The sequence below is a fragment of the Protopterus annectens genome, chromosome 5.part1 (assembly GCF_019279795.1).
Source record: "Protopterus annectens isolate FY-2018-M chromosome 5.part1, PAN1.0, whole genome shotgun sequence".
Classification (NCBI taxonomy): domain Eukaryota; kingdom Metazoa; phylum Chordata; order Ceratodontiformes; family Protopteridae; genus Protopterus; species Protopterus annectens.
This window is the reverse complement of record NC_056736.1, coordinates 720,562,619-720,589,271: the sequence shown is the minus strand read 5'-3', so window position 1 is coordinate 720,589,271 and position 26,653 is coordinate 720,562,619. Positions and strand designations below refer to the sequence as shown.

Genomic DNA, 26,653 nt, shown 5'->3' with positions numbered 1-26,653 from the left:
CACCTCTTTTTCCAGTTAATTTTTATAATCCACTGCACCTGGCATGAGACTACTGATCACTACAGAGCCTACAAACAGCTTTTCAGAAAACAGCTTGAGATTAGCGCTAATGTTTCACTCCTGGAGAGAGACAGAGACAGACAGACAGAGACAGAGAGAGGGAGGGAAGGAGTAGTGGGACATTGATTGCTGTCTTTGACTAAGAAGTGAGTGTATGACTTCCTCAGTTTTTCTGGTTACTATTTTAATGAAGACCCCTTCAGTTTAACTTTCAGATCACTGTGCATCTCTTCACTCTGTAGCTCCTGAACCTGCTACCTAACACATCCATCAAGAGAAGACAGCAAGCCTATAGTGCTCTTAAACACCTGAGATGCAACGACTACTTGACAAAGTGCCCATAATCTGCTTCTCACAACCAAATTTTGATTAGTGCCAGTGTTTTGTTCCTGGTAAGAGAAGGAACACTTAGACATTACTTCTTAGCTCCAGACAAGCTGCATTCAGACCAGTACTAGCAGTAGCCATGCAACAGCCAATAGGCAAATTACTATATGCAGACTCCACACAGAATGCGCTCCCGTTCGATTCTCGCCTGGAGTGCCTTCTGTGTGGAGTCTGCATGTCCTCCCCATGGTCGAGTGATGTTAAAGACATGCAGGTAGGTGCAAGAGTGAATGGGAATGCCTTCTTTGAAGGTTGGGTGTCGGGCTGACAACTCGGTACCATAAAAATCCACTGCCAATCGTGAGCAGACTACAGTTCCGATGTGGTGACCCCGAACCGAGAAAAGCCAAAAGTCTTTATGAATATTGACAACCTTTTCTTAATTCCACCAATAAAACCTCCAATAAAACCAATACTGCTCTGGAATCACATCTTGCTTAAACCTGCTCCCTTGCAAGTTTGCTAGCTCTATGACTTTTGAGGAAGTATAACAATTGCCTTATGAGTACTTAAAACTCTACTTCTAGACCACTCAAGTTCCATATGTGAGACATGTAAATACAAAACCAGCTGTTGGTAAATAGCAGCACAGAAGCTATTTTAAGATATGCCAAGGTTGCTAAATATTTCTGCCTAAGCCTACCATACCCTTGTGTAGCAAACCTCAGTCTCCTAGGGACCCAAACATATCTCTAGCCATACTTGCAATCACACATACAACCACTGCGATTCACCAAGACTTCTCCCCAAACGTCCCATAGGCCTGCAGAGAGTCACAAAGTACTTTTTTACTGGTGATTCCATAGTTAGGCACACTGACAATGCACACTGTACTATCCATGCTGGAAAGGAGAGGGTTAACACTTTCTCAGATAATATAAGAATGTCATTTGGTCTTAATAAAGCAACATTTAAAACAGTAAAGCTGCAGCACCAAAAAATATCAGGCTGGGATAGGAATGTGATATAAAGGAACATGAACAGGAAAGAGTGCAGAAATATTTGGGAACTGATGAAGGATTAGCAATAAAACATAAATGCAAATAAAGGTCTGTAAGGAATACTTCAGAAGACTAAATCTAATATTGAAAACTGCATTGACATCTAGAAATAGTTCAAGCTATAAATCAATCTGTTCTTCCTTTCCTAACTCACAGTTTTGGGGTAATAGACAGGCCCACATTTACTGGATCAGTTGCAGAGGAATAAAATGCTTCATGTTTATCAAATGATATATAAAAAATCAGTGTATATCAAGAATATATATTTCTCACATTGAAGGAATGTTTTGGCCTTCTTGAAATTGATTACATGAATAGATCTACAATTGCGGAACTGCATACATATCTGCTGACCTCATTAGATCCCAGCATAGTGAAAGTTTTAAAACACGAAGAGAAGTCTAAGATGATCTTCACTTAGTTAAGGAAAAACATTTCAGTGTCAAATGGGAAAGGAAATTAACACAGAAGTAGATAAAAAAAACTAGAAGCTGAATGTGCCAAAAATCCAAAGAAAGAATATAAAAAAAGGGGTCAGATGAGAAGGACAGAAACGTGGAAAATTTATAAATAGCAAGGGTAGAGATGTCCTGGAACAACCTCATGTTTACCAAGATCTGGCACAGGACTGTTTAAGATGTGCTGAGTTTAAACCAAAAGATGAAAGGTTAATAATAGCAACCCAGGATAGTGGACTACATACATGTTTGTTTACAAAGCCCGCTGAACATGTGGGATAAACAGGCAAAGGCAGGTCCTATTAAAAAGAACTGGAAGCAGTTGCACATGTTGTTGCTGGGTGTGATATAGTCTTGGCAGAGGGCCTGTAAAAGAACTGGAAGCAGTCGCACATGTTGTTGCTGGGTGTGATATAGTCTTGGCAGAGGGCCTGTAAAAGAACTGGAAGCAGTCGCACATGTTGTTGCTGGGTGTGATATAGTCTTGGCAGAGGGCCTGTAAAAGAACTGGAAGCAGTCGCACATGTTGTTGCTGGGTGTGATATAGTCTTGGCAGAGGGCCTGTAAAAGAACTGGAAGCAGTCGCACATGTTGTTGCTGGGTGTGATATAGTCTTGGCAGAGGGCCTGTACACTGAAATGCACAATAATGTGGCAACACTGTTGCAATGAGGATTGTACAAACAATACAATATGAAAGTAACGCAGACGCACTGGAAACATGAACCACAGAGCATTATAGAGAATTATGAAGTATAAATCACATGGGATTACTCATTACCAACAGTTCAAAAACTAGATACAAAAAACAGATGTAGTAATCCATGAAAAAAAAAAACAAAATAAAAAAAACAAACAAAAAGAAAAAAAAGTACCACTGATCATTGTAATTGCTACACCTAGTGATTACAGTGTCTTATGTACAGCGCTTACATTTGGTTTATTAAAACACCATTTTGTGGCTTTGGAGCAGAGTTTCTTCTTTTTGCAGGATCTGCAGGCAGAAATGAGAGCAATTTGGAAGAAAGATACCCAGATAGTTCCAACACTACTAGGAGCAACTGGGCTTATAAAAAGAATTCACAGTTGTATTTAGATATTCTACCAATGCATGTAACTCCATGTGACTTACAGAAGGAGGCAATTCTGGGCACAGTGTAGGTGCAGAGACAAATAGTCTTGGTTAGTATCAAAGACTAAAAGAATACTAATGTCCTGAACTTTAATTGGACCCTGATTTAGGAATGGGGTCCATTCCCATCATATTATTAGAAAGACAAAAGACTTAGATAAATTAAACCAAAAGAAGCCTCCATAATTCAATACGCAGGCAATTCCACAGTCATATGCTCTGCACCAAGTCTACTGCTACTTCACAAGATGACCCAGGGCTCCTTTTCCTCAGTTGAGGCCTGGCCAGATGACTACCAACTACTTTTAAATGCCAAAAAATGAACAACAACAGCAAATTAATGCTGTTTTTAACCAAATCTCACACAGAAACAGAAACAATCCTTCAAAATCACATCAGCAAATAATTCCTCAACTGAAACAATTTCCAGCGCAAAGCTTCTTGGTGTCTTAATTGATAATAACTTAAATATGATCAACACATCATTCAAGCTATCAAGAAAACTCCCCAAAAGTTGTACTTCCAGAAACAAACCCTTACTCACTGACTACTCTAAGAATTCATTATCAACAACTTATCTACTTTCTTCACTTCTCTATGCAGCACCCATCCCAACGTTCTCTCCACCTCAAAAATAAACTAGCGGTTTGCTACAATATGAGATAAGTTTGCATCCAACCTACCACACCCTTCATACTACTGACTAGCACTGAAGCACTTACACTGGTTTGAACTACCTAGTTACCTCACCTTCTCCAAACTGCTTAGTGCCCACAAAATAATACACAAACCCCACACCTGCCCTTCACTACAAAACATATTCGAGTACTATTTCCCTCCTAGGAATTGCCACTCACAGAGCAAATATCTCCCGACCACAACCGAGTCTCATAACAATACAGGTGACTCAAAACAGTGCAGTGACTCACTTCACTCAAGCTATGCTGCTGAGCAGTGGAAATCCATTCCACCCATCTTAAATCAAGACAACATTATCAAGCATTTCAAACACAACCTAAAACAATATCTAACTTCCACATGGTTATGCTAATGTGTCAATTTTTCCTAAACCCATCTTTCTTTCTGTTTCTCTTCCATTACCAATTGCTCTATCAATTGCCCTAACTCTTTCACCTTTCTTATTCCTGTCTCTTCCTCTTTCATCCCCACTAGTGCTCCTCCAACTAACCTGTATCTGTCATCCTCTCCTACTAATACCCCCTCCTTATCCACCTCATCATATTATAGTGCTATCTCAACCTTTCCACTGTGAGAACTTTTTCTGTTTATGGTTTTCATTATTAGTTTTGCTCATACCTTTCCTCCTTCTCTATTTTCTGGTCCTTCTCTAGTGACATCCTACCTCATTAACGTCAGTTTACATACACTGAACCTATGAGCATCCTTATTGCTCTTGTATCATCAACTGTTACAGGTTAACATGACTTTATAACTTCTAAAGTATATGATAAATGTCTTTACTATTCTCTCAATAGTACCTGCAAAGTAATACTTACAATTTTTAATTTTTATTGCTTTTCATTGCAAATATGTATTTTATGGGGAGCTTTTCCTCTGAAAATGGGACTTGTGCCTAGTCAGACTTTCCTGGTAAACAAAAGACAATAAATAAATAAGATAATAAGTAAATAAACAAAAGGAGTGGATTACATTATATTGTCTCTCTGTTGCTTGGTGTCTCTACTGTCCTATTAGTATGATCTTGTGGTTGTCCATGTGGGGGTGGAAGATCTTAGGTGTTCCACCCTGGAGAAGAGACAAGGAGACACTTCTGAGCTCTCCTGCCATGTCTCTAAGGAAGGAGAATCACTGGTATGGAACAGTATTCTACCAGCATCATCAATGATGCCCAAGTTCAAAGGTCAAATAACTGGCTATAATTATTGGCTAGTTAAAGGTGTCATTCCAAGGGGACAGTGTTGTTCTGGGAAAGGATGGTTAACGGATCCTCCCACTTTACCAAGAATTGGCTAGACCTTACATGTTCTTTTTAATTTATTTAAGTCTTTTGGGTTTCTAACATTTACCAGCTAAAGCCTTGCTGTCCTCTTAGTGTTTTTCTAAGGCAAAGTTGAGGTCATGGACATACTCACTTAGGAAATTCTAATCTGGGCATATTAAGGTAGCACTCTTCAGTTCTAGATGGTTTAAAACAAAATGGCCAAGGCTGAAGCTTTCCTCTGCCACAAAGATGTACATATTTGTGTTGTTACAGAAATTTGGCTATAATGCAAAGATAATACTCCTTCTTTGTCAGGGTTCACTGCCTCTATTGTATTCAAGTCCACAAGAACTGTAAGGACATATTCAAATATTTTTAGGAAACCTGCTGTTTCTTGACAAATCATGCATGATACAATACTGAAACTTGTTGATGTAACTGTCAATAACTGAGCCTTCCATATTATTGTCAACTATCTGTCCCTTTCTACGTCCTCATCTGAGTATGCTGATTACCTACGTTAGATCCAAAAGCTTTCTACCAAATTTATTGCACTTATTATGGGTGACTAAAATACTATAAATTGGCATAAGTATACAATCTGAAGATTCCCCATTTTCATTAATGCTAACACTACTGATTAAAATTGTCCCCGCTCTACCAGGGATAATAATCAACTTGAAATTGTGATCACCAGTTACTCCTTTTCTTGTATGACCTCCTGTTCCTGTCCAGCCCCTAATGTTGCCATCTCCTTATCTCCAGTCTTATAGCAGTAACCTTCTCCAATAAAACACACTTTGAAACATTAGCTTGTTGGTGTGGAGGAATAAATCCCTGGCAATGACCAGACAACTCAAGTTTAAATAGTGGATCAGGCATCAGCAGAGTCGGGCAGAGGAGGATGACAGTGACCTGACACTGTAGGCTTGCCTTTCCTAGGGAAGGAGAAGGCTGAGAATTGTGGCATGCATGACACCTAGGGGGAAAACTTGGTGCTTGTCTCAATGGAGTCTGGCCCTACTGAGCACACACTGCTGTAGTGCAAGTGCATGAGCTGGGTTAGTGAAAATGTGCAAGAGTACTTACCATGACAGACAGCATACCATGCAGTGAAACGGAGTCAGCTCCTGCAAAGGTACGGGGGAGGCTTCCATGGACAGTGGGTATGCTGCTCAGCAGGATGAATAAAATGGCCTGCCCCTACCACCTGACTCTTACCACAGGGGAACAGTTGCCAATTAGGCTACCCAGGCAGGAACAAATGGGCTGTACGACAACTGTCTAGACTGGGAATGTCTGGTTTCCATCCCACAGAATGAATCAGACAAGTGAAATTGGATAAAAGTAGGGGAGCCATCAAGTAGGGTCCTGCAGAGAAGAGAAGAGAAGAGATGCACTCATCTGAAAACCTCCCAAAAACATAATATTTCATAACTGCTCCAGATCAAACCTCCAGCTATTTACAGACCTTCTTGACATCTATAAATGGTGAAGTTCGCATAGGATCATGGGATCATAGGAAGTTACTAGGCTATTGTCCCTGAGGCCCTTACAAGCCTAGCCAATAATTTAGCACATGTTTCAACAAGTCAGCATCCTATGCCACTATCCAGCAGGGACACAGGTGGAATCCAAATAATCCAGCACTGGTGGTATTACAAGCTTCTCGGAGTTCTACTCCCTTATGGGCAGATGCATTAAGGTATGTGTTCCTAACCACCATAAAAATAACAGCAAATTCAGAAATAAGCTATATGGAAGAATTCTTGTATAAATGTACAAATAATATTTTAACAAATAAAAAAAAATAGATTTGTATGTAATATATCCCTCCCACTATCCCAGTATTAAAGGAACCTAAAACTAGTAAGCAAAACACTTGAGCACATCATCAAATAATGCAAGGCCAGATGTACTGAGACACAACATCTTTTCTAAATTCAGAAATGATGCCCATTACTTATCAAACTTCTTTCCAATGAAGTCATCCACTCTGATCCTGAAGCTAATGGTAGAATGCTTTCAGAAAAAAAATCAGTGCTAACTTCACACTCTGACTCAGACAATTGTGTCTCTTACTACCAACCATCCCATCCTTCCAAAAAGTTGCCTTGGATTGTTAGCCCTACACTATCCAAAACCAAAAGTAATAGCTCCATCGAACCTGATATCCACAGTTGTCTGCTAGTACGCATCAAGCACCACTCAGCCAAATCCCTCTTAATCCTGTTTAGTTAAAGTCTCTCCATGGGTTACTTCCCTGATATTTGGACATTGGTAATAGTGGCTCCATTACTGAAAGACATCCTTTCAACCACACACATTATCTATATCATTGCCAAGCTAATAAACGATAACATAGGGGACCTACAGACCAAGTACTGAAACCAGTGTGAATTTGTAAAATGTATGCCATGCTTATCGTACATGTCCATGTGAAATGTGCCTTGAAGCTTTGGAAGCTGGCCAGCTATTATATTCTTGCAGGACATGTTATAGCCTCACAGTAAGAGGTTCCTTGGTTTGGTTCTCAGCTGGGGTACCTTCTGTGTGGAATCTGTATGTACTCCCTGTGTTCATGTGGGTTTCCTCTGGGTGCTCCAGTTTCCTTCCACATTCCAAAAGCATGCAGTAGGTGGACTGGGCACTCTAAATTGGCCATAGGTGTGAGTGTGTGGTGTAGAAGAATTACCAAGGCAGGTCTAGCCACCTGGCATTCTAAACTTTGGCTCTAGATGACTGTCTGAAGTGACACCCCAACCTCATATGCAAAAATGGGAAAAAGGGGTTGCGGAAGTATGGACAGATGGATTTCCCATATAGTTTAAGCCACTGTAGCAGTGACCAATATGAAGAACATCAAAGGAAACATTCACAAGTGTGGGCAGCACTCCTGCTCCACCTCATAATAGTGTGGGAGAGGGTGACTGATAAACAAATAGGGAGAATAGGCAAAACTAAGATGGGAGATTCACAGTTCGGATTCAGATTAGGATGCAGCACAACTGACTTGAGTTTTACAATGAGGTAGTTAATGCAAAAAAGGCTGAAGATGAGGAAACAGTCACTCTGGGAATTCCTATACTCAGGGAAAGACTATGACAAGGTCCTGTGATGGTTCAAAGTCTTGGAAACACTGGTAGAATCATTGGAAGAAACTGGTAGAAACAGTGGTAGAATTAGTACAGGCTGTGTACAATGACCCAATAACATAAAGACAAACAGTGTTTTAATTCACAGAGGTGGTCCCAGAGGGATAAGGTGTGCATCAGGGTCATCTCTGAGCCTCCTGCTGTTCATGCTAGTGATGGACGGCATTAACAAGCAGGTTAGCAGGGCCAAATCAACAAAGCTGCTATACCAAGACAATGGTGCACCGTAAGCAGACACTGAACATGAACTTCAGTAAATGACTGGAGACTGAAATGAAAAGCTGAAGGCACATGGGATGAGATAAATACAGACAAGACAGTTGTCATTGCAGCAAACGACTGAAATGAGAGGAAGCTGAAAACTGATAAAAGGAAAGTAATGGAACAGGATAACGGCTTCAAGTATCTGAAAGCCATGGTCAAGGAGAAGGGAACCCTGAATGAGGATTCCAAAGCTAGAATCAGCGGTGATGCAGCCAAACAGAGTGGAGATAGTGTGTGACAGAAGAATACCAAAAAAGCTGAAGAATAACGTGAGTAACCAGTGATGGGCAGTGAAGGCAGAGCAATTGAGGAAGTCTGATGTGAAACAGATGAAGTGCCTGAAATGGGTGGTAGGATGTACACTGTGAGACAGATGAAGAAATGAGGACATCAGAGCAGAAACCAAAGTAGCCTCAGTTGCAGCAAAGGTCATAGAGAACAGATTTGTGGTGGTTTGGTCACGTGCAAGAAAGCAGAAGACAATTTGGTGAAGAAAACTTGGGACAGATATTACAGGAGGAAGGGAAGTGGAAACAAGGACATCCAGTCAAGAGATGGATGGGCTGCATGTGAAAAGAATTGTGACAGGCATGAGAGCTGAAGGAAGAAAAATAACAATAAATATACGGTGACAGCTGACACAGCATCCTAACCCCATGTAGGAAAATAGGAAAAAGGGTTGTTTATGATGATGATGATTATGATGATGGTGATGATGATTATGTTGATGAAGATGATGATGGAGACAAAAGAGTAGAAATTGTTAATAAAATCAAAGGACAAATATAGAAATATTTAGGAAGTATTATCAAAAGCTGTACACAGAAGGAGAAAGAGCAGTTGGTAGACGACACAAGAAAATGGAAAGCATTAGGAAAGATGACAGAATGAAACTGGACAGGCAGATAACAAGAGTGCTACCACCATTAAACTTTCTACAAGGAAACAGCTCCAGTAATTATTATTATTAATGCCTGCCCCCCCCCCGGCATGTCTAAAGGTCAGTTCCCTGTGCTTTCTCCTATTAACCTGGTGAACTTGGTCATCCTGAGGCAATGAAGCAACTGCCTCTTGTACACCGACGACTCTCTCTTCTTACCTCCCAACACTCAGACTTGCGAGAGATGCACTTATACATCCAAACTGGAAGCCACGCACTCTACAGCCAAGACCGAAATAGCTGGTCAAGAGGAGAAGATCAACACTTGCACCACACCACATGGAACACATAGCTCTCCAGAACACACACCAGCACTGCCTTCACCTAAAAATACAAACCACACACCCACCGGGATGGAGGCTCTCAGTAAAAATCTACCCAAACAGCAGAGACCTCCTAGGCAGAAACGCATTCGACCACCACAACACAACACTAATCACGAGACACAAAACTCTCCTAAACAGTGTGCCACTCAATCAAAGCCCTCAAGGCAAAACAGCATGCCCAACACACTAGTCATAGGTGACTCGATAGTGAGGCACACTGATGTCCCCCTCACTAGGTTGAATAAGGACAAAGTAACAGTCCGCTGCTTGTCAGGTGCCAGGATCCACCACATAATGCACGCACTCAGGTCCCTCAACAACAGGTATGAAAATTATACATGTGGGTGTGAATGACCTGAGACGTACCTCCCTGGACTACATGAAAAGAGACATGGAGGAGCTCTTGGATTATGTAGCCCAGGCAGGTATGACCCTGGCCCTGAGCAGCATCCTACCATCACCCAGAATGATACCACAGAACAAGCAGAAAATGACTGATTTCAACAATAGGCTAAGTTTCTGGTGTCATTCTAAGGGGATCCAATATCTGTCTGCCTGGGATGACATGATTGACAGACATCAATGCTTTGCCAGAGATAGCCTGCATCTGTCACCCCTGGGCTTCCGGATACTGGTCAAGGCTCTTGCCAACCCTATAGTGCCTTTTTTAAGCAGTGTTCCAAAGACCAAATTACCACCGTAACAGCTACAAACAAATGCAATCTGAGGGTCATGCTGCTCAATGCTAGAAGTCTAAATCTGAAAATGCACTCACTCGAAGCACTCCTTAAAATGGAGAACATCAACATTTGTGCTGTAACAGAGACCTGGTTCAAGGCAGCAGAAAGCACCCCTGCACTACCAGGCTATAACTCATTCCACATCTTTTGGCCCCAGAACTTGGACTGAAGCTCCAAAGGCAGTGGTGTTTCCATATTCATAAAGGATGCACACACCTCCAGACTGATAGCCCAACATAACACATCAGAGATACTTCAGGAGCAGCTAACATTGGGTAAGACAGATATTCAGGTTGTAGTCTGCTATAGGTCCCCAACCATGTCCCAAGACTCACACTCTACGTTCCTAAGCACCCTGGAGAATATTAGGGACCAACCTAACACTCTGATACTGAGCAACTTCAACTACCCCTCAAATAACTGAGAAAACTACTCATGTACCAATACCCTTGTCCAACGTTACCTGGAATTCATTAATTCCAATACTCTGGACCAGCTCATTCTTATCCCCACTAGAGATAGTAACATCCTTGACCTGGTCATTCATAACATGGGTGACTGTTGCTCTACACCAATAGTCAACTCCTCCCTGGTTAGATCCGACCACAAACTAATCACCTTAGAAATCCACATCTCTCCCACCCCCACAAAGGTAACCACCATGAAAAACTTCTCCAAAGCTAACTTTGGGCTCCTAAAAACAGAGGTGGCTAACTTCATGGCACATATGCAAATGGAGAATAGTTGCATGACTGCCGAATCATACACCAATGCACTGTATGAACAGGTACACAAATGCATAGATCTCACCATATCCAATAGAATCAAGATGCTCGCCTCCAAAAAAAGGAAGCCAATCTGGAGGTCTCCTGCCATAAACAAACTCTACAACAGAAGGAGGAAACTGATGCGGAATAATGTGAAGTTCCAAGACTGGAAAAACTCCCTCATCAGCCTCAACAAACAGTTCAGATCCCTCATCAAATCCTCTAAAGCTATCTATGAAAAAAGAATTGCAGCACATAGTAAAGACAACCACAAGGCCTTTTATAATTATGTAAGGAATCTCCACAGCAATACCCAGATTTGCTCTGAGCTACTGCACAAAAATACTTCCTATACCAAGCCAACAGACATTGCCAATATACTGATTGACAGATTCAGTGCCTAATTTACCCTCTCCCCCCAAAAGGACTAATCACAATACCAGTAGATTGCCAGGCACCCAGTATTACTGCTGCACAGGTTAAAACAGCACTGTCCAAGGCCAAGAATACAGCTTCTATGGCACCTGACAATATCCCTGGCTGTGTTCTACATGAACTACAGAGTGAATTGGCACCTCATCTGTGTGCCCTGTTCAATCACAGCCTCGCCTCAGGCTTTGTCCCTACCGAATGGTGCACTGCTACAGTCATCCCTCTCCACAAAGGAGGAGCGACTACAGACCCTGGGAACTATCACCCCATTAGCCTGATGAGTCTGATGTGCAAAGCAATGGAACACATCATCGTGGACCTAATAAACAAGGATATAGGGAATCTCCAAACTCTGGATCCCACACAGTTTGGTTTTGTGAAGGGTAGATCATGCCTGCTCAACTTTGTCGACTTCTTTGAGTCAGTCACCAGAGCTGTGTATGAAGGCAAAGTGGTTCATAAAGCCTACCTTGATCTGGCCAGGCCTTTGATACCATTCCCCACTCAGGAATCAAAGGAAAACCTCACTAAGCTAGGCATCAATCCCTATATCACTAGATGGGTTGCAAACTGGCTCACAGATAGAACCCACAGTGTGAAAGTAGCTGATTCCAAGTCAGACTGCCGACCAGTCATGAGTGGAGTCCCACAAAGTTCGGCCCTGGGTCCTCACCTGTTTGGTATCTACTTCTCTGAAGTCCGGGCCAACACAAAGGGACTCTGGCTGACAAAGTTTGCAGATGATTGCAAGTTGGGAGATATTATTAACTCCTCAAGTGATGTTGACATCCTACAGAAAGGCCTCACTAAGACCAACAACTGGTATCAGAATCATGGCCTTAAGCTCAATGCCAAAAAAATGTGTCGTCATCCCCTTTGGGAAAATCCCAGTTCCCATGAATTACCAGACCAATGGTAGTCCACTGAACACAGAAGGCACAGAAGGTGTTATATGAGATCTGGGAACACAGGTTGGCAGCAACCTCTCTTTTGACCACCACATTGCCATTGTAGTCAGAAAGTCCTTCTATGTGGAACATCTCATTACTAAGGGTTTTGCATCCAGGAAGAAAGAGGTCATTGTCTCCCTCTACTCTTCCCTCATTAGGCCAATCATCGAGTACAGTGCACCATTTGGCATGTACCTCTCTAGACACCTGCAACAACTGGAGAGGCTGCAAAAGTACCTTACAAAGAGGATCCTAGGCCTTAAATACTTGTCCTATATGGACAGAGTCAAAAAACTCCAATTATTTTCTGTCTCATATTGCCTACTTAGAGGCGATCTCTGCTTGAATTACAAAGCCATGTCTAACCCAGCTCTCTTAGAAATGCTACATCTAAAGAAATCCCAATCCCTCTGCACCACATGCTCCAGTGACCTCAACTTCATTACCACAATCAACAGAATATGCTGAAGGGACAGGTTCATAACCCAGAGACTGCCCATTCTATGGAACAGACTTCCCATACATGTCAAACAGAGCACCTCACTGGTCCTCTTCAAGAGAAATCTTGATTAGTGGATGGGAAATAAAAAATTCACCCCGGGGATCACACCAGTGGCTCTACTCAACAGAGGCACTGGCAACTAAGGTTGGGTTGCACGATGCCAGGTTAATCCTTTGGGCTAGACTTGTAAAGGCTCCAGAGCCATTAGCCTAGTACACACCTATGAACCGAAGAGATGAGGTGAAGCAGTCTATTAGACAGCCAAAAGGAGGGAAATAGGCAGAACATGACAGGTCATGGTAGAGTTGGATTACAACAAAACATCGAAAATCATGATCAACTTGATGAATAGGTATAGAAAGCTTTTGTTGTATCTTGCAGGGAAAAACAGCAAAGGTCATGCATACGTACATTGAGTTGCACATTCCCACTGATAGAAGGGATGAGGTGTTGGAAAAATTTCAGAAGGCTGTGATGGACTAGTACAGGATTGTGTACAGACCAATGATACATTTGGAAAGGCTGAAGGAAAAGAACAAAACTACGAAAAGAAGCTTTCAGACTTTACTGAATATGCAAAGCGGTGGTACTAGATGAGGACTGTGATAGGATGAGGACAGCAAAGGTTAAAATGAGCACTCAAGGTGGAGTGGATAACAGTAAGCAGTAGCATGGTTCGGGGGATGGGGGGGCATCCGTTCCTGATGCAAACTGCTGTGGGTGCGATTGGCATATCCAATCATACTTCAGTGCATTAGGTATTTGCATTTGTGGTCAAACTGAAGCTTTTAGCAGTCCATGTGTTGCATAAAGTGTAGCAACTGATTACTATAGATGAGGCAAGCAGTTTGCTGAAGTTTAAATCAACAGAAAGAAAAACATTTTGTTAAATAACTTGAGCACTTTAGCACTCTGTGCACATCTGCTACAGTTTAAACAGAACTTTTTTAACATAACTTAAACACTTTAGCACTCTATGTTCAATGCGTATACACTATAGCAATTGCAGTTTGCTTCAGTTTAAAGAAAGAGAAGGAGATTGTTTGTAGATGAGTAAACCAGGGAGTGACTGCCTGATCACTTCTATGTAATAGTTAACTGGGTAAGTGAAATGATGATGCCATCAGGAGTAGAACAGGGAGTGACTGCCCAATCACTTTTATGTAATTAACTGGGTAAGTGAAATGATGATGCCATCAGGAGTAGAACAGGGAGTGACTGCCCAATCACTTTTATGTAATTAACTGGGTAAGTGAAACGATGATGCCATCAGGAGTAGAACAGGGAGTGACTGCCCGTTCACCTCTATGTAATTGTTAACTGGGTAAGTGAAATGATGATGCCATCATGGAGGTACTTAGCACAGCAGAAGATCTATAGAAGAAAGGAGAGGAGTAGCGGAATGTTGATAATACAGGAAAGAAGAGGTCAGGATATTTCATTGGAGATGGGAAAATACAGACATTAGTGAGGTGTGGAGAAAAGTGTAGGACATGTAGAGTTTGAGAGATGTAAAAAGGCCAGATTAGTGGTGTAAATTATGGGTATTGCTGACTGAACATGGCTGGAGAGGATTAATATCATTAGGAAAACAGATTACATTTAAGATCTGAGGAATGAGAGGGGGTGGATGTGAGCAGTATTTTGTGTACCTATTCCATTCCAGGAGATTTGCTGCTCCAGCCGTGCTGAGAACTATTGTGAATGCATCAAACATTTTCTGACAACAAAGTTCTGTACTGATGGCATAACAGTAAAAAATCTAAACCTCCTATTGATGACTCACCTTAACTTAATTCTCATCCCAGCAGATAATATGGCCAGTAGGGGACTTAATGACACAGGAGAGTAAGAATGGGGCTCAATATTCACAGCAAGGAGGACAAAAAAGGAAAACAAATCAATATGTTTCAGACTGACTGATGAAGAAGGAGAGAAAATAAAGCACAATAAAAGGAATATGAAATATAAAGATTATGAGTGCATGTATGTGTGTGTGTGTGTGTGTGTGTGTGTGTGTGTGTGTGTGTGTGTGTGTGTGTGTGTGTGTGTGTGTGTTTGTGTGTGTGTGTAGTCACAAACACCTTAAAATGGCTGGTGTCCAATCCATGACTGGTTCTCTAGCTTATATCCACTGTTTTCCAAGAGAGATTCTAGCCCCATGATACTGACTAGGATAAAATAAGTACTGGAAAATGAATGACTGCATAAATGTAAGGCAACACATTTTGTGACTAGCTTCACATTACTGATGTCAAGAGGTTTGAAATTTTAATATAACAACTTAAAAGAAATGGGTTTTGTTCCTTCACTATGGCACCTGAACGTCACTAAGCACTGCCAGGCTTGGGATTAGAAAACTGTGACTCAAAAAGGCATGCAGTTCCTGGTTACTGTTGTTGATTACCACATGCACTTTAATGAATGAGTACCACATGACTCGGAAAAGGTAAATATATACATACCTGAAAATTTAAAAGCTTCATAAAATCTTGAGAACAGCAAAGGCCATTTAAAACGTGCAAAATCTACAACGTCTTCCTTCACCTTCTGAGAATCCATCCTTCTCTGAGTATAAACTCCCTGAAAAGAAAGTCAAAGGAGTTACTAAGCATCATATAGGTATTATGCCATTTTAGCAGCTGTGTTTATTGCAAATGAGTGAGAGAGGAGAGACAGCCTTCTTTGAATTGGGACCTGCTACCTGGAACCACCTACATACAGACATCAAAAATCGAGAAACCATTTAAAGCTTCAACAATTCACTTAAAGAGCATTTCCTCACCTAATCTACCTTTATCTGCTACCATGACAATGGTTAAGTAACTTACCATCCCATATCATGAATAATAGAATATATTTAGTAAACTTCTATCAGTCTCTAAATGTATCATTGTATATGGACATATTTCACACATACATAGAAATTTATATATTATATATAATAGCCCTGTATTTTGTGCACATCTCAGATTGCATTTTGTATAAATCTTTTTTTCTCAATGAACTTTAATTGGATCTTTAAATGTTACTCTCTCTGAATTTTGCTGTGTACTCATTTTGTATGTAATATTGTTGATTGAAAGACAGTGATGTATTTTCTGCTCTTTGAGCTCAGATTGTTGCTGAAAAGGGTCAATATAGAGTAAAATCCCAGCTGGAAAGACCACAGAAGTACCTCACAAACAGGACTACTGGCCTCAAACAGATGCCCTACACTGATTGTCTCAAAAAACTCCAGCTTTACTCCGTAGCGTATCGCCTGCTCCAAGGAGATCTCTGCCTAACATATAAAGCTATGTTAAACCCAGAGCTGTTGGACACTCTACACCTAAAGAAATCCCAATCCCTCTGAGCTACACACTCTAGAGACCTATACCTTGTCACCACAATAAATAAGACATGCTAGAGGGATAAATTCCTGTCCCAGAGACTTCCTATACTCTGGAACAAGCTACCCATCTATGTCAAGCAAAGTTCATCATTAGCACTCTTCAAGAAAAATCTTGATGAGTGGATGGGAAATAGTAAATACACCCTGGGGATCACTTCTGTGGCTCTGCTCAACAGGCCACAGGAAATTAACTTTCTTAGGTGGCGTAAGCCAGGGAACCTTGTTGGCTAGGCTTACTTAGGCCCTTGGGCCGAAAGCTTAGTACCTACCTATGAACTTATAATAGACCAGTCCACTTACCTGGTGAACAAATAATAAGTAAATAAATAAATAAATAACTGAGAATATTATTTATTATTAATTTGTACAGTTTACTCCTCGAAAACCTAACTGCACAGTTTATTTTCTGAATATAAAATATGTAAGTAATAATCACACAACATATACCATGCGCTACTCAAGTTTCCAAAAAAATGTAGAACTCAGTTGAACTATTCTGACAGAATCATACATGTGCACATGATTTCACATAAACCAGTACAGGTGTACAATAACATCATGTTCATGGAAAACCAGATAGTGCTATCATTCAATGTGCTTCAAGGTTTGATGCCTGCAGCAGCAGTACATACAATCCCATCATGACAAAGCCTTCTTAATGTACAACAAACCACACAGACAGAGAGAAACACACAGATACACACACACACACAAACAGAGACACATACGCACACACCCCCATACACACACATGGGCACAGATACACATACCCACACACACACACACACACACACACACACACACACACACACACACACACACACACACACACATGTATATACACAAACACAAGGGCATACTCCCACAGACACGCATGTAGGCACACTCTACATAAAGACACAAACATACACACATACACATACATGGACACACTCCCATGTGAGGGTGCGAGACACATACACACATGCACCTCATATGCACACTCCTACACATGCACACACACACGCACACACACACACACACACACACACACACACACACACACACACACACACACACACCATGCGCACACACACGCACACACATACACACACACACACACACACACACACACACACACATACACACATGCACACAAACTCATATGCACACTCCACACACACACACACACACACACACACACACACACACACACACACACATACACACACACACACACAAAGATATATCCATTTGGTTTCCTTATTAAAGCAAGGTCTGATATTTCTAATATGTGGTATGACTATTTTAGCATTTGCTCTCTCCATTTCTTAGATTAAACATGGCTGGGCATTTGAATAGTGATGCAGATCTGAGGAATATGTATTTCCTCTAACAGTAATTTCAGCAGCCAGTGGAATGTAGTCATTTGTATGGAAAAAAGATTAAAGAGTTAAAGAGGAATGGTTGTCCGGCCCCTTGCAGTCATAGAGTTCCAGTTGACCTTATCCAGAGTTAGGCAATGCTGCTCCCTGTCATTATGGCTAGTCCCAATATCATTATGCCATATGTTCCTACACAATGAGACAAACATTGTGCTTGTTAAAACATAGTAATTTTATTATGCTGCAAACTGACAGTAACAGTAATGGAGAAAGTGTTTTCCATTCTAGAAATTAAACATTTAATTAACTAACATTTTTTGGCATTGTGAAGGCTGCCAGCCCAGCTAACTAGAATTTTGTAAATAATTCTATGTCATTGTAAATATTAATATGATCCATAGGCTTGCCTACAAATGAAAGTAGCCTGCATGCTATGTGCTGAGCTTCAAAAATGTAACCACAGTGCTCCCTGCTGTAAAAGAGCAGAAATGTATAAATATGCCTGTGCAAATGTATGTTTTCATAGCAGAAATTGGGAGATACAGAGTTAACTTGCAAACTCTAAGAAAATAAGTAAAGAATTTTATGATTGTGTTTACCACAGCTAGAAGACAGAATGGCTAGTGCTAGGGGTTTCTTTCTATTGTCGTGAGACAGAGATAATAACTAGGTTTCAAATGTAAAGTGTTTTTGTATTGCTCTGTGACTTCCTAGCAGCTGTACATCTGAGAGATAAGTATTTTTGACATAGATATGTTAATTTCTGTTGGTTCCTGTTAGCCTGGGATCTAAGGGCAGAAGTGACAAAAATGATGTATTCTGAGATAACCCAGCATAAATGTTTGATAGTAATTTAACAACTATCTCAGAGAGAAAGTCAGTGCATTTTGTATTTGTCTCTGGACCTGTAATCATCCATTCAGCACTTGTATTTGCCTGAATTTGTAAGTAAGACTTAGATCATAGTACTTCTCTTAGAGATAGATAGGAAAATAGTAAGATCAGTCTAGATGTTTTCTGTATTTATGTAAGCCTGTCCTGCAATGTTGTTTTAAAATATTTCCTGTGATTCTGAACTCTGTTGTCACTATATTGAGTCATCGAGTATTCCCTTGTTCTGTTATTATTTATTATTAAATATATTTAAACCTTTTAATTGTGGCTGGTTTTGTTTAGTGATATTTAAGCTCTTAGAGTACTTGCTTGTATTTGGTAACACTGTACAGTCCACTCTTAAATAGCCTTAGTCTTGGACACACTTACCAAATAGTCCACACAGCATAAAATAAACTTTTATGTATTTATTAACATATTCCTTACTTTTATGGCTATAATATGCATACATAATCATATCCATATTTATTTAATTTACATCATTTATATTTCCAGTTAAATTTTTTACACACGTTTACCATTTTTCAACCATTATACTTTGTAAGTAAACATGTTCTATAGTTTTTTCTTTAACACAATACAAACTATTTCCCTGATTTTTTTTAAATGGCATACTTCCTTTTCTTCATAATTTATTAATCACTAATCTCCATAAAACATCTTGACATTTTACTTGCTTATTACAGCATGCTTTTCATACTTTTATAACTTTAACTTTTTCATTCAAGAGCTTACCTGAAGGATTAACATAACAATATTATTTTGGACCACACTTTCCTGTCATTTTTTCTTGATGACATCTCATCATTCATTTAAACATACTTTTCCTCATTTGAATTTTCTCACATATCCCAGTGCTGCTTATATTTGTACTTTAGTAAATTTACTACTAACTTTTCATTTTATCCTTTATCAAAAACAAAACTATATATAACTCCAGAAAGAAGCACAAATAATTGGATTTATTAATCCTAAACATCCATCTTCCTTGTCTGTGTATAAGACTCTTCCCTTCACTGGATTCAGTCTTGAGACCCACATAAAAGAGAAAAAAAACACTTGTAGTATTTCTTTTCATAGATTATTGGCAACATATAGTCACTAGCTAAATATGCAATATTTGTCAGTGTAACTGACTTAATTAAATAAACCCTTTTATTATAGCTTGTATGTTTTCCAAAAACACCAAAGCTCCTTTATTTTATCCAGTATCCTATTCAATCATTCCTCACTTACATTTTCACCCCTAAATCTTATTCCTAACACAGAGCTTTCTTAAATTGAGAAATATAATCCTCCTAGATTTAATATAGCACCCAGTGCTTTACTTTTTTCTTTATATAAAGTCATGCCTATTATTTTTAAACATCAATGTATACAACATAGAATTTCTTTCATCCTGAGTTTGTTTCTTGTAATCAATATAATATCATCTGCAAATGTAAACATAACTGGAATTGTCATCCCTGCATTAGTAATGTAAGTAGCACCTCTCATGCACCTCTCATGCACATTTGCATCTCTGTGATTAATACATTGATAACTAATGCAGTTAATATGCTTCTCTTAGGACATCCCTGAGTATGCCATTCTTTATATCTGTTTTCTTAATCATTCATTCACTAAAATTATACTTTATTTTTATTATTTGCAGAACAATATACATTCCTATTTTTTTTATTAATATTATAGTCTTCCATAATTGTCCACAAAAGTTCATGTTTTACTGTATCAAACGCTTTATTTAAATCTCCTATCATGATCTTGGTCTCGTCAATCCTCTCTGTAATATCATCCATGATTTCCCTTACTATAAATAATAATTTCTGACTTCCTTTTCCATTTAAACTATATATGCTATCTTACATAGTACTTTTCACTTTATTTTCCTTTCTCTTCTGAATTATTTTCATAAAAGTCTTATAATCTGTATTGGTCAATACTATAGGTCTTATATCTATTTATTTCTATCTTCCTTTTTTCCATTCAAATTTAAGTATACAACTGCATACATCTTTATACATAAAACCTTTATTTAACCACTCATGCATAACTTTTAAGAAGTATTTTTCACCAATCCATAAAATTCTTATGAAATTGGTATCCTATTTCATCTGATCCTGAAACTGACTGTAAATGAACTTGTCTAAGTACCTTACCTAATTCATATAAAGAAATCTCATTTTCCAATTCCTTATTTTCTTGTTCTGTCAATTTTTTAACATGCCATTCCTTTTTTTGTACTCTCTATCTTGAAACATTTTCTTTACATCATTTATAATATTCATTTGTTCCTGAGATCGTACTTCTAGTCTATCATCTTTCATTTCTCTAATTATACTTGTATTTTATTTAACTATTCTACTTAAATAAGCTGATACCTCTTTTTTACTGTGTAAATAATACATTTGCTTAAATAATACTTCTTTATTTTTCTTGATTCTTTTATTCTTTTCATAAATGATCCATTCTGTCACATAATATTCTCTATCGTTCTTTTCCAAATCCTTTAAAGCATCCATACACATTGTTTTATAATTTATTTTTTCTACTTTTCTTTCATCTGACTGCCAGTCTAAAAATATATTTTTTTATATTTTTCTTTCAAAGCTAGCCACAACTCAGACCAGTTTTTATAACACACATCAGTGGAAATGTGATCTTTCCATGAATACATACTTATTTTTCTTCCAATTTTGTCCCATAATTTCTCATTTATTCTTTTTATTCCTTTTCCCAATACTCCTAATTTTCTTGTATTCCTATCCATACATCTGAGTGATCTAAAAAGCCTGTTACAGTGTCTCCCCTTAGCTATATTTAAATCTTGTGATATAATAAAATAATCTATTGATGTCTGATATATATATATATATATATATATATATATATATATATATATATATATATATATGTCCACTTCTGAGTGTGTCTTCCTTTGGCTGAGATATTAAACTGAGGTCCCATTACACTGACTTTGTGGTATGTCAGGTGGATGTAAAAGACTGCATGACACCTATCAAAAAAAGTAGGGGTCCTTTATTTAAAAGACTTAACAGTAATTATGCTATGTTTAAAATATATACAATATGTACAATATTATTTATAGTATTTAATATCGATACGAGTAGCTTTGGATCATATCAGCTTAATATTACTTCCTATATTGACACCCCCACTCTATCTTTCCAGGCCAAAATCTTATTTTGTAACATTATAGCCAATCCCCTTTTCCACTGAACATTATTTCTTTCACTCTGTGATTCCATATTGTTCACATTATAAAAACATTATTTCATCATTTTTTCACAGTCTTTGTCTTTGTCTTTATAGTATCCATATTCAATAATATCCATATTCACACCTGCCACTCCTTCAATATCTTCTAAAAAGTCTCTTAACTTTTTCCATAGTTTTACAACTCTTGCATTCCAACAATACATGTCCTCCTGTCTCAGCTTCCTTGTAATAATTACATATTCTCTCACTTCTTTATTTATATGGCAAGTTTGCTTCTAGTAGCTTTGTCAACCCCCAGAAAAAAATCTTGGCATTCTAATGTATTTGTGCATCCTTTTGTTCTTGCTTTAATGGTCTGCTCCATGTCAATATTTGCAAGAATATATGTTAAAATATTTACATATGATAGTATTATTCCACTTTTCCTTTCATTCTTAATCTCACTCATTCTTATTTTCCATAGCAATATTTTCTTTGATAGTTTTTCATTTCATCATTCATACACACTCTCTCTCTTTTAAATCTTTGAAGTGAACTTCACTCTTTCATACTTATATTTTAACATATATACTATAACGTAAGAGTTAGTTCAATACCCTCTTTAGGTATATATCCCCATCTTTCATATCCTGATTTAAATATCTCGATATCACATTTATTACTAATGCGAATATTGTACTACTTAATGGACATCCTTTCCTTATACCTCTCTTAACTACTATTCCCTCACTTAACCAGCCATTCACGAAATCTTTAACTTTCTTTTGTTCATATGCTGTAATACATACATTTCTTATCTTAGTACTGATATTATATGACTGAAGTATCTCTCATAATGTTTCATGTTGTATAAAATCAAATACTTTGTCACCAATCACGATTTTCTTTTATTCTTTTTTATTTATATTGCCATCTACTAACTCTCTATCATTAATAGTTCCTGATTTCCTTTACTTTTAACACTATATATAATTTGATCTATAACTGTATTTAATTTGAATTCCATTCTTTTCTGTAAAATCTTCATAAATATTTTATAGTCCATATTGTTTAGAACTGTCTCCAATCATGTATTTCATTCTTTTCTCCGTTTCTCCATATGAATTTGCAGCACAGTGGTACAGTGGTAAACACTGTTGCCTCACAGCAAGCAGTTCTCTGGTTTGATTCTTCATTGGAGTGTTTTCTGTGCGGAGTCTGCATGTCCTCCCTGCATTTGCATGAGTTTCCTCCAGGTACTCCTGTTTCCTCCCGCATTCTAAAGATGTGCACCTGGAGTGTTTCTCCCCCAGCTTCCACTGACAATAGACTGTGTCCTAGTTGGCTACAAAATATTTCTTTTGTGATATTGTAGTATTCTTATACATTTTGTATTCTATACTGTTTGGTCCTCCTGCTGATTTTAAATTTACTAATTTTAATATTCTATATAATTCATCCACAGCAATTATCTTTTCTAAATCCTTATTATCCTGTTCTGAGAATGTTTTCACATTCCATATCTTTTTTCCAATGTTGTCTTTCCTTCAAATGTATATTTTATATCCTCTACTATTATTTTATTATTTCCATTATCTTATTTTGATTTTTAGATTTTATACCTTTTTATCTTTCATCTCCCTTATTGTGGCATTATTCTCTTTTACTAGTTTACTCAAATATGGTGCAATTTCTTTCTTCCTTGCAAAAACTTCCTTTATCTATACAATAAATATTTTATTTTTTTCCTGATTTAATTCATATAAGTCTTGTTCTTTATCAAAATATTCTTTTACATTTCTTCCAAATCTAATTGATACTTCATCACTTAATTCCTCATAATTTCTTTTACTTCTTCATTTGTCATGTTTACCCCAGGGGTCACATCTGTGTCACTGCTAGACAGGGGCACAGTAAACTAATTCTATTATATAAGGGGACCTTCACTGTGTCACTACTAGACAGAGGCACAGAATTCTAGATTTTATCTGTACATTTTTGTACCATTTCATGGGGTGGCAAAAGCCACATCACTATGGCTAGGCTTACACATGCCCCAGGGCAGATAGCCTAGTACTATACTATGAAACTATGTCTTTCTCACATTCCATATAATAATCTTTGTATTTCTTTTTGAAGGAAACCCACCATTCTGACCAGTATGAATAAAATTCTCTCATGTCCACATGATCTTTCCATAATATGAATATGTTTGTTTTTCCATTGTCATTCCATTTGTCTTCATTTATTCTTTTTATTCCCTTTTATATATTTTTGTATTTTTCTTTTCATTTTAACAGACTCCAAATAACCAAATGGCCTAAAAATACTATATCTGTAACTTCATCCTCCACTATCTGTAAACCTGCTGATTTAAAACAAAACCTTTCCCTGTTTTGTATTTCCCTCTTGTATATGTGCACTTACTTTTTTTTTTCGAATATTCCGTTGACCAAAGTTAATTATGTCTGTTATATTTCAGTGGCATTATCCTTATTTCTTTTCTTTCTCAAATTACAGTTGAAATCTCCTACTATTATTATTTCCATATTTATTGCTACATAATGCAAAATCTTATTAAACACATCTTCTCCAGCTTTGTTACATATGCATATATTGCAATAACTCTGTATATATGTTCTTTCCACTTTACATGAATAACAGTTATCCTATCCATTACCACTAATGTAGCATCCAGTAGTTTAATCATACTCTTATATGAAATAGCTATCAATGAACAAGTAGCTTTCCCCAAATTCCAAATAACATTATTCCCCCATACTGCCTTAGTTTACAATCTTTCTTCTTCTGTTAAAAATCTTGTATCTTCCAATATAATTATATCACAGTCAAGATACTTACGCTTTTCCGAAATGCCTAATCTTCTCCCCAGATTCTTTATATTATTAACATTTCTTGTTATTAGTATGCTTTTTTAAAAGCTAAAAAAATGAGCTCATCAATGAAGTTTTAAGACTACTAGTTTTCCTGTTTTTTTATTTTTTCTTCAATTCTCATGTTGGTGAGGTTGGAACTAGACAGATTCCTGTGCTTGTTCATTTTTTTATCTTTTTTAAAAGTTAGATACTTTCATCAATCACCTCTTTCCTTTTCTTTCTTTCATGTTGCTCCTACAAATGTTTTTTTTTTTTCTTTTCCTTGCTCTGACCCTTTCACCATCTGGATTTTATTTTCTTTTACTATCCTTTAGCTTACATCTTTATCATCACTTATTTCTGATCCTCCTTTTCATTTTTATATAGTAATACCCCCCCTCTGTATTTTTTCTTCACCAATTTAATCTGTTTCTCTTGCTCATTTATTTTTTCCTATACTTTTAGTGTATCATACACTTGTTTCTCAATTTCTATTTTACTTTATCTAAAATCCATCCATAAATGCCCAGTCTTATTATATATTTGTAACATTTCAAGTCACAATTCCTTGAATCATGTCCTGTTTCCCTATAAATATAACATTTTCTTCTGTTACAGTTGGTAATCAAATGGTCTGTTTTTCCACATAAAAAACAAGTCTTTGGTTGCCCTCTGTCTTTAACCATATCCTTATCCCATTCAACATTTATAACAGTAGGAATGTGTACAATATTTTAATTTTCCATTTTCAAAATCACACTACAATCGTACCCACAGTCCATAAATCTCTATTATCACACACTTTTGAAATGTCCAAATGTCTTTACATATTTTACTTATATATATCTTTTAAAGTCTCGTTTGCAACTTCAGCTCTAAACTGAATATATATCTTTTTTCTTTGCTTTTCTATAGAATGCTGTAAATACTAGTACAGTTTTTCTTTTTGTCATATTCCACTGAGAATTATTCCATCATATGTTCAGTCTCAAAAATAATGTCACAAAAAGTCTCTGAGTTTATATGAATAAAAGCTCTTACCTCTGATGCTTTTGTACTCATGGGTGCCTTGCCCCATACCTTATATTTGTTCATTTTTCTTTCCTATTTACTGGACAGCTGCACTCTGAAACTATTTTTCTGTTTTGCTGTCAGTTCATACCTTTCCTTTTTCTCTTCTTACCTTTACAGTATTTGCATATGATTTCTTCTGAGATGCTAAATATTCTTGTACATGTTCTGCTTCCCTGCTTCTATATTCTGTCTATATTATCTCACTGTGCTATGTCCCTGCCACTTTCTGGATCACTCACATCAATTAAATCCAAATGTAACTCATCCCGTAACTGTCCCAGCTGGAGGGTTGTAATAACACATTTGTATGTTGTCTCTTCCTCTTCCTTGAATAAATTTTGCTAAAACATCCTCCAAATCTATAGAAGACTTGAGTGCATTTCCCCTCTAAGAATGTGAGCACATCCTGTGAAGGCTTTACTTCCCTCCCTTCCTTTGTTTGCATCAATCCATTCTATTTTTCCTCTTGTAAAGGCTTGACTGCCTTTGCTCCCATTTCACTTACTAGTACCTCTGCAAAAGGCTCGACCACCTTCCCTTCTCTTCTGATTTCCTTATCAACATTTTTTGAAGACTCAGACATCTTCTCTACATTTAAATTTAAGACTTCACAAATTGAAGGTGCTTCCATCTCTTCTCTCCCTGCTTCTCCAAGCTGCCACTGTGCCTGGAACAGAAGCAGAAAGTGGTCTCAAGAAACAGGTTCACACACAAACTGCAAGTTCCCCAATGACCTAGTCATATTTCACCTAGTAA

General features: G+C 37.9%; 1 protein-coding gene across 1 annotated transcript in view; it reads right to left on the bottom strand.

Annotated features, from left to right (window-relative positions):
* The window catches only part of MYO7A (myosin VIIA), a 1,588,820-nt gene that overhangs the window by 516,676 nt on the left and 1,045,491 nt on the right, over positions 1-26,653 (bottom strand). Inside the window, exon 33 of the mRNA XM_044073349.1 lies at positions 15,542-15,659. Coding sequence (XP_043929284.1) covers positions 15,542-15,659 — 118 coding nt within the window. The remainder of the gene's footprint in view (positions 1-15,541; positions 15,660-26,653) is intronic.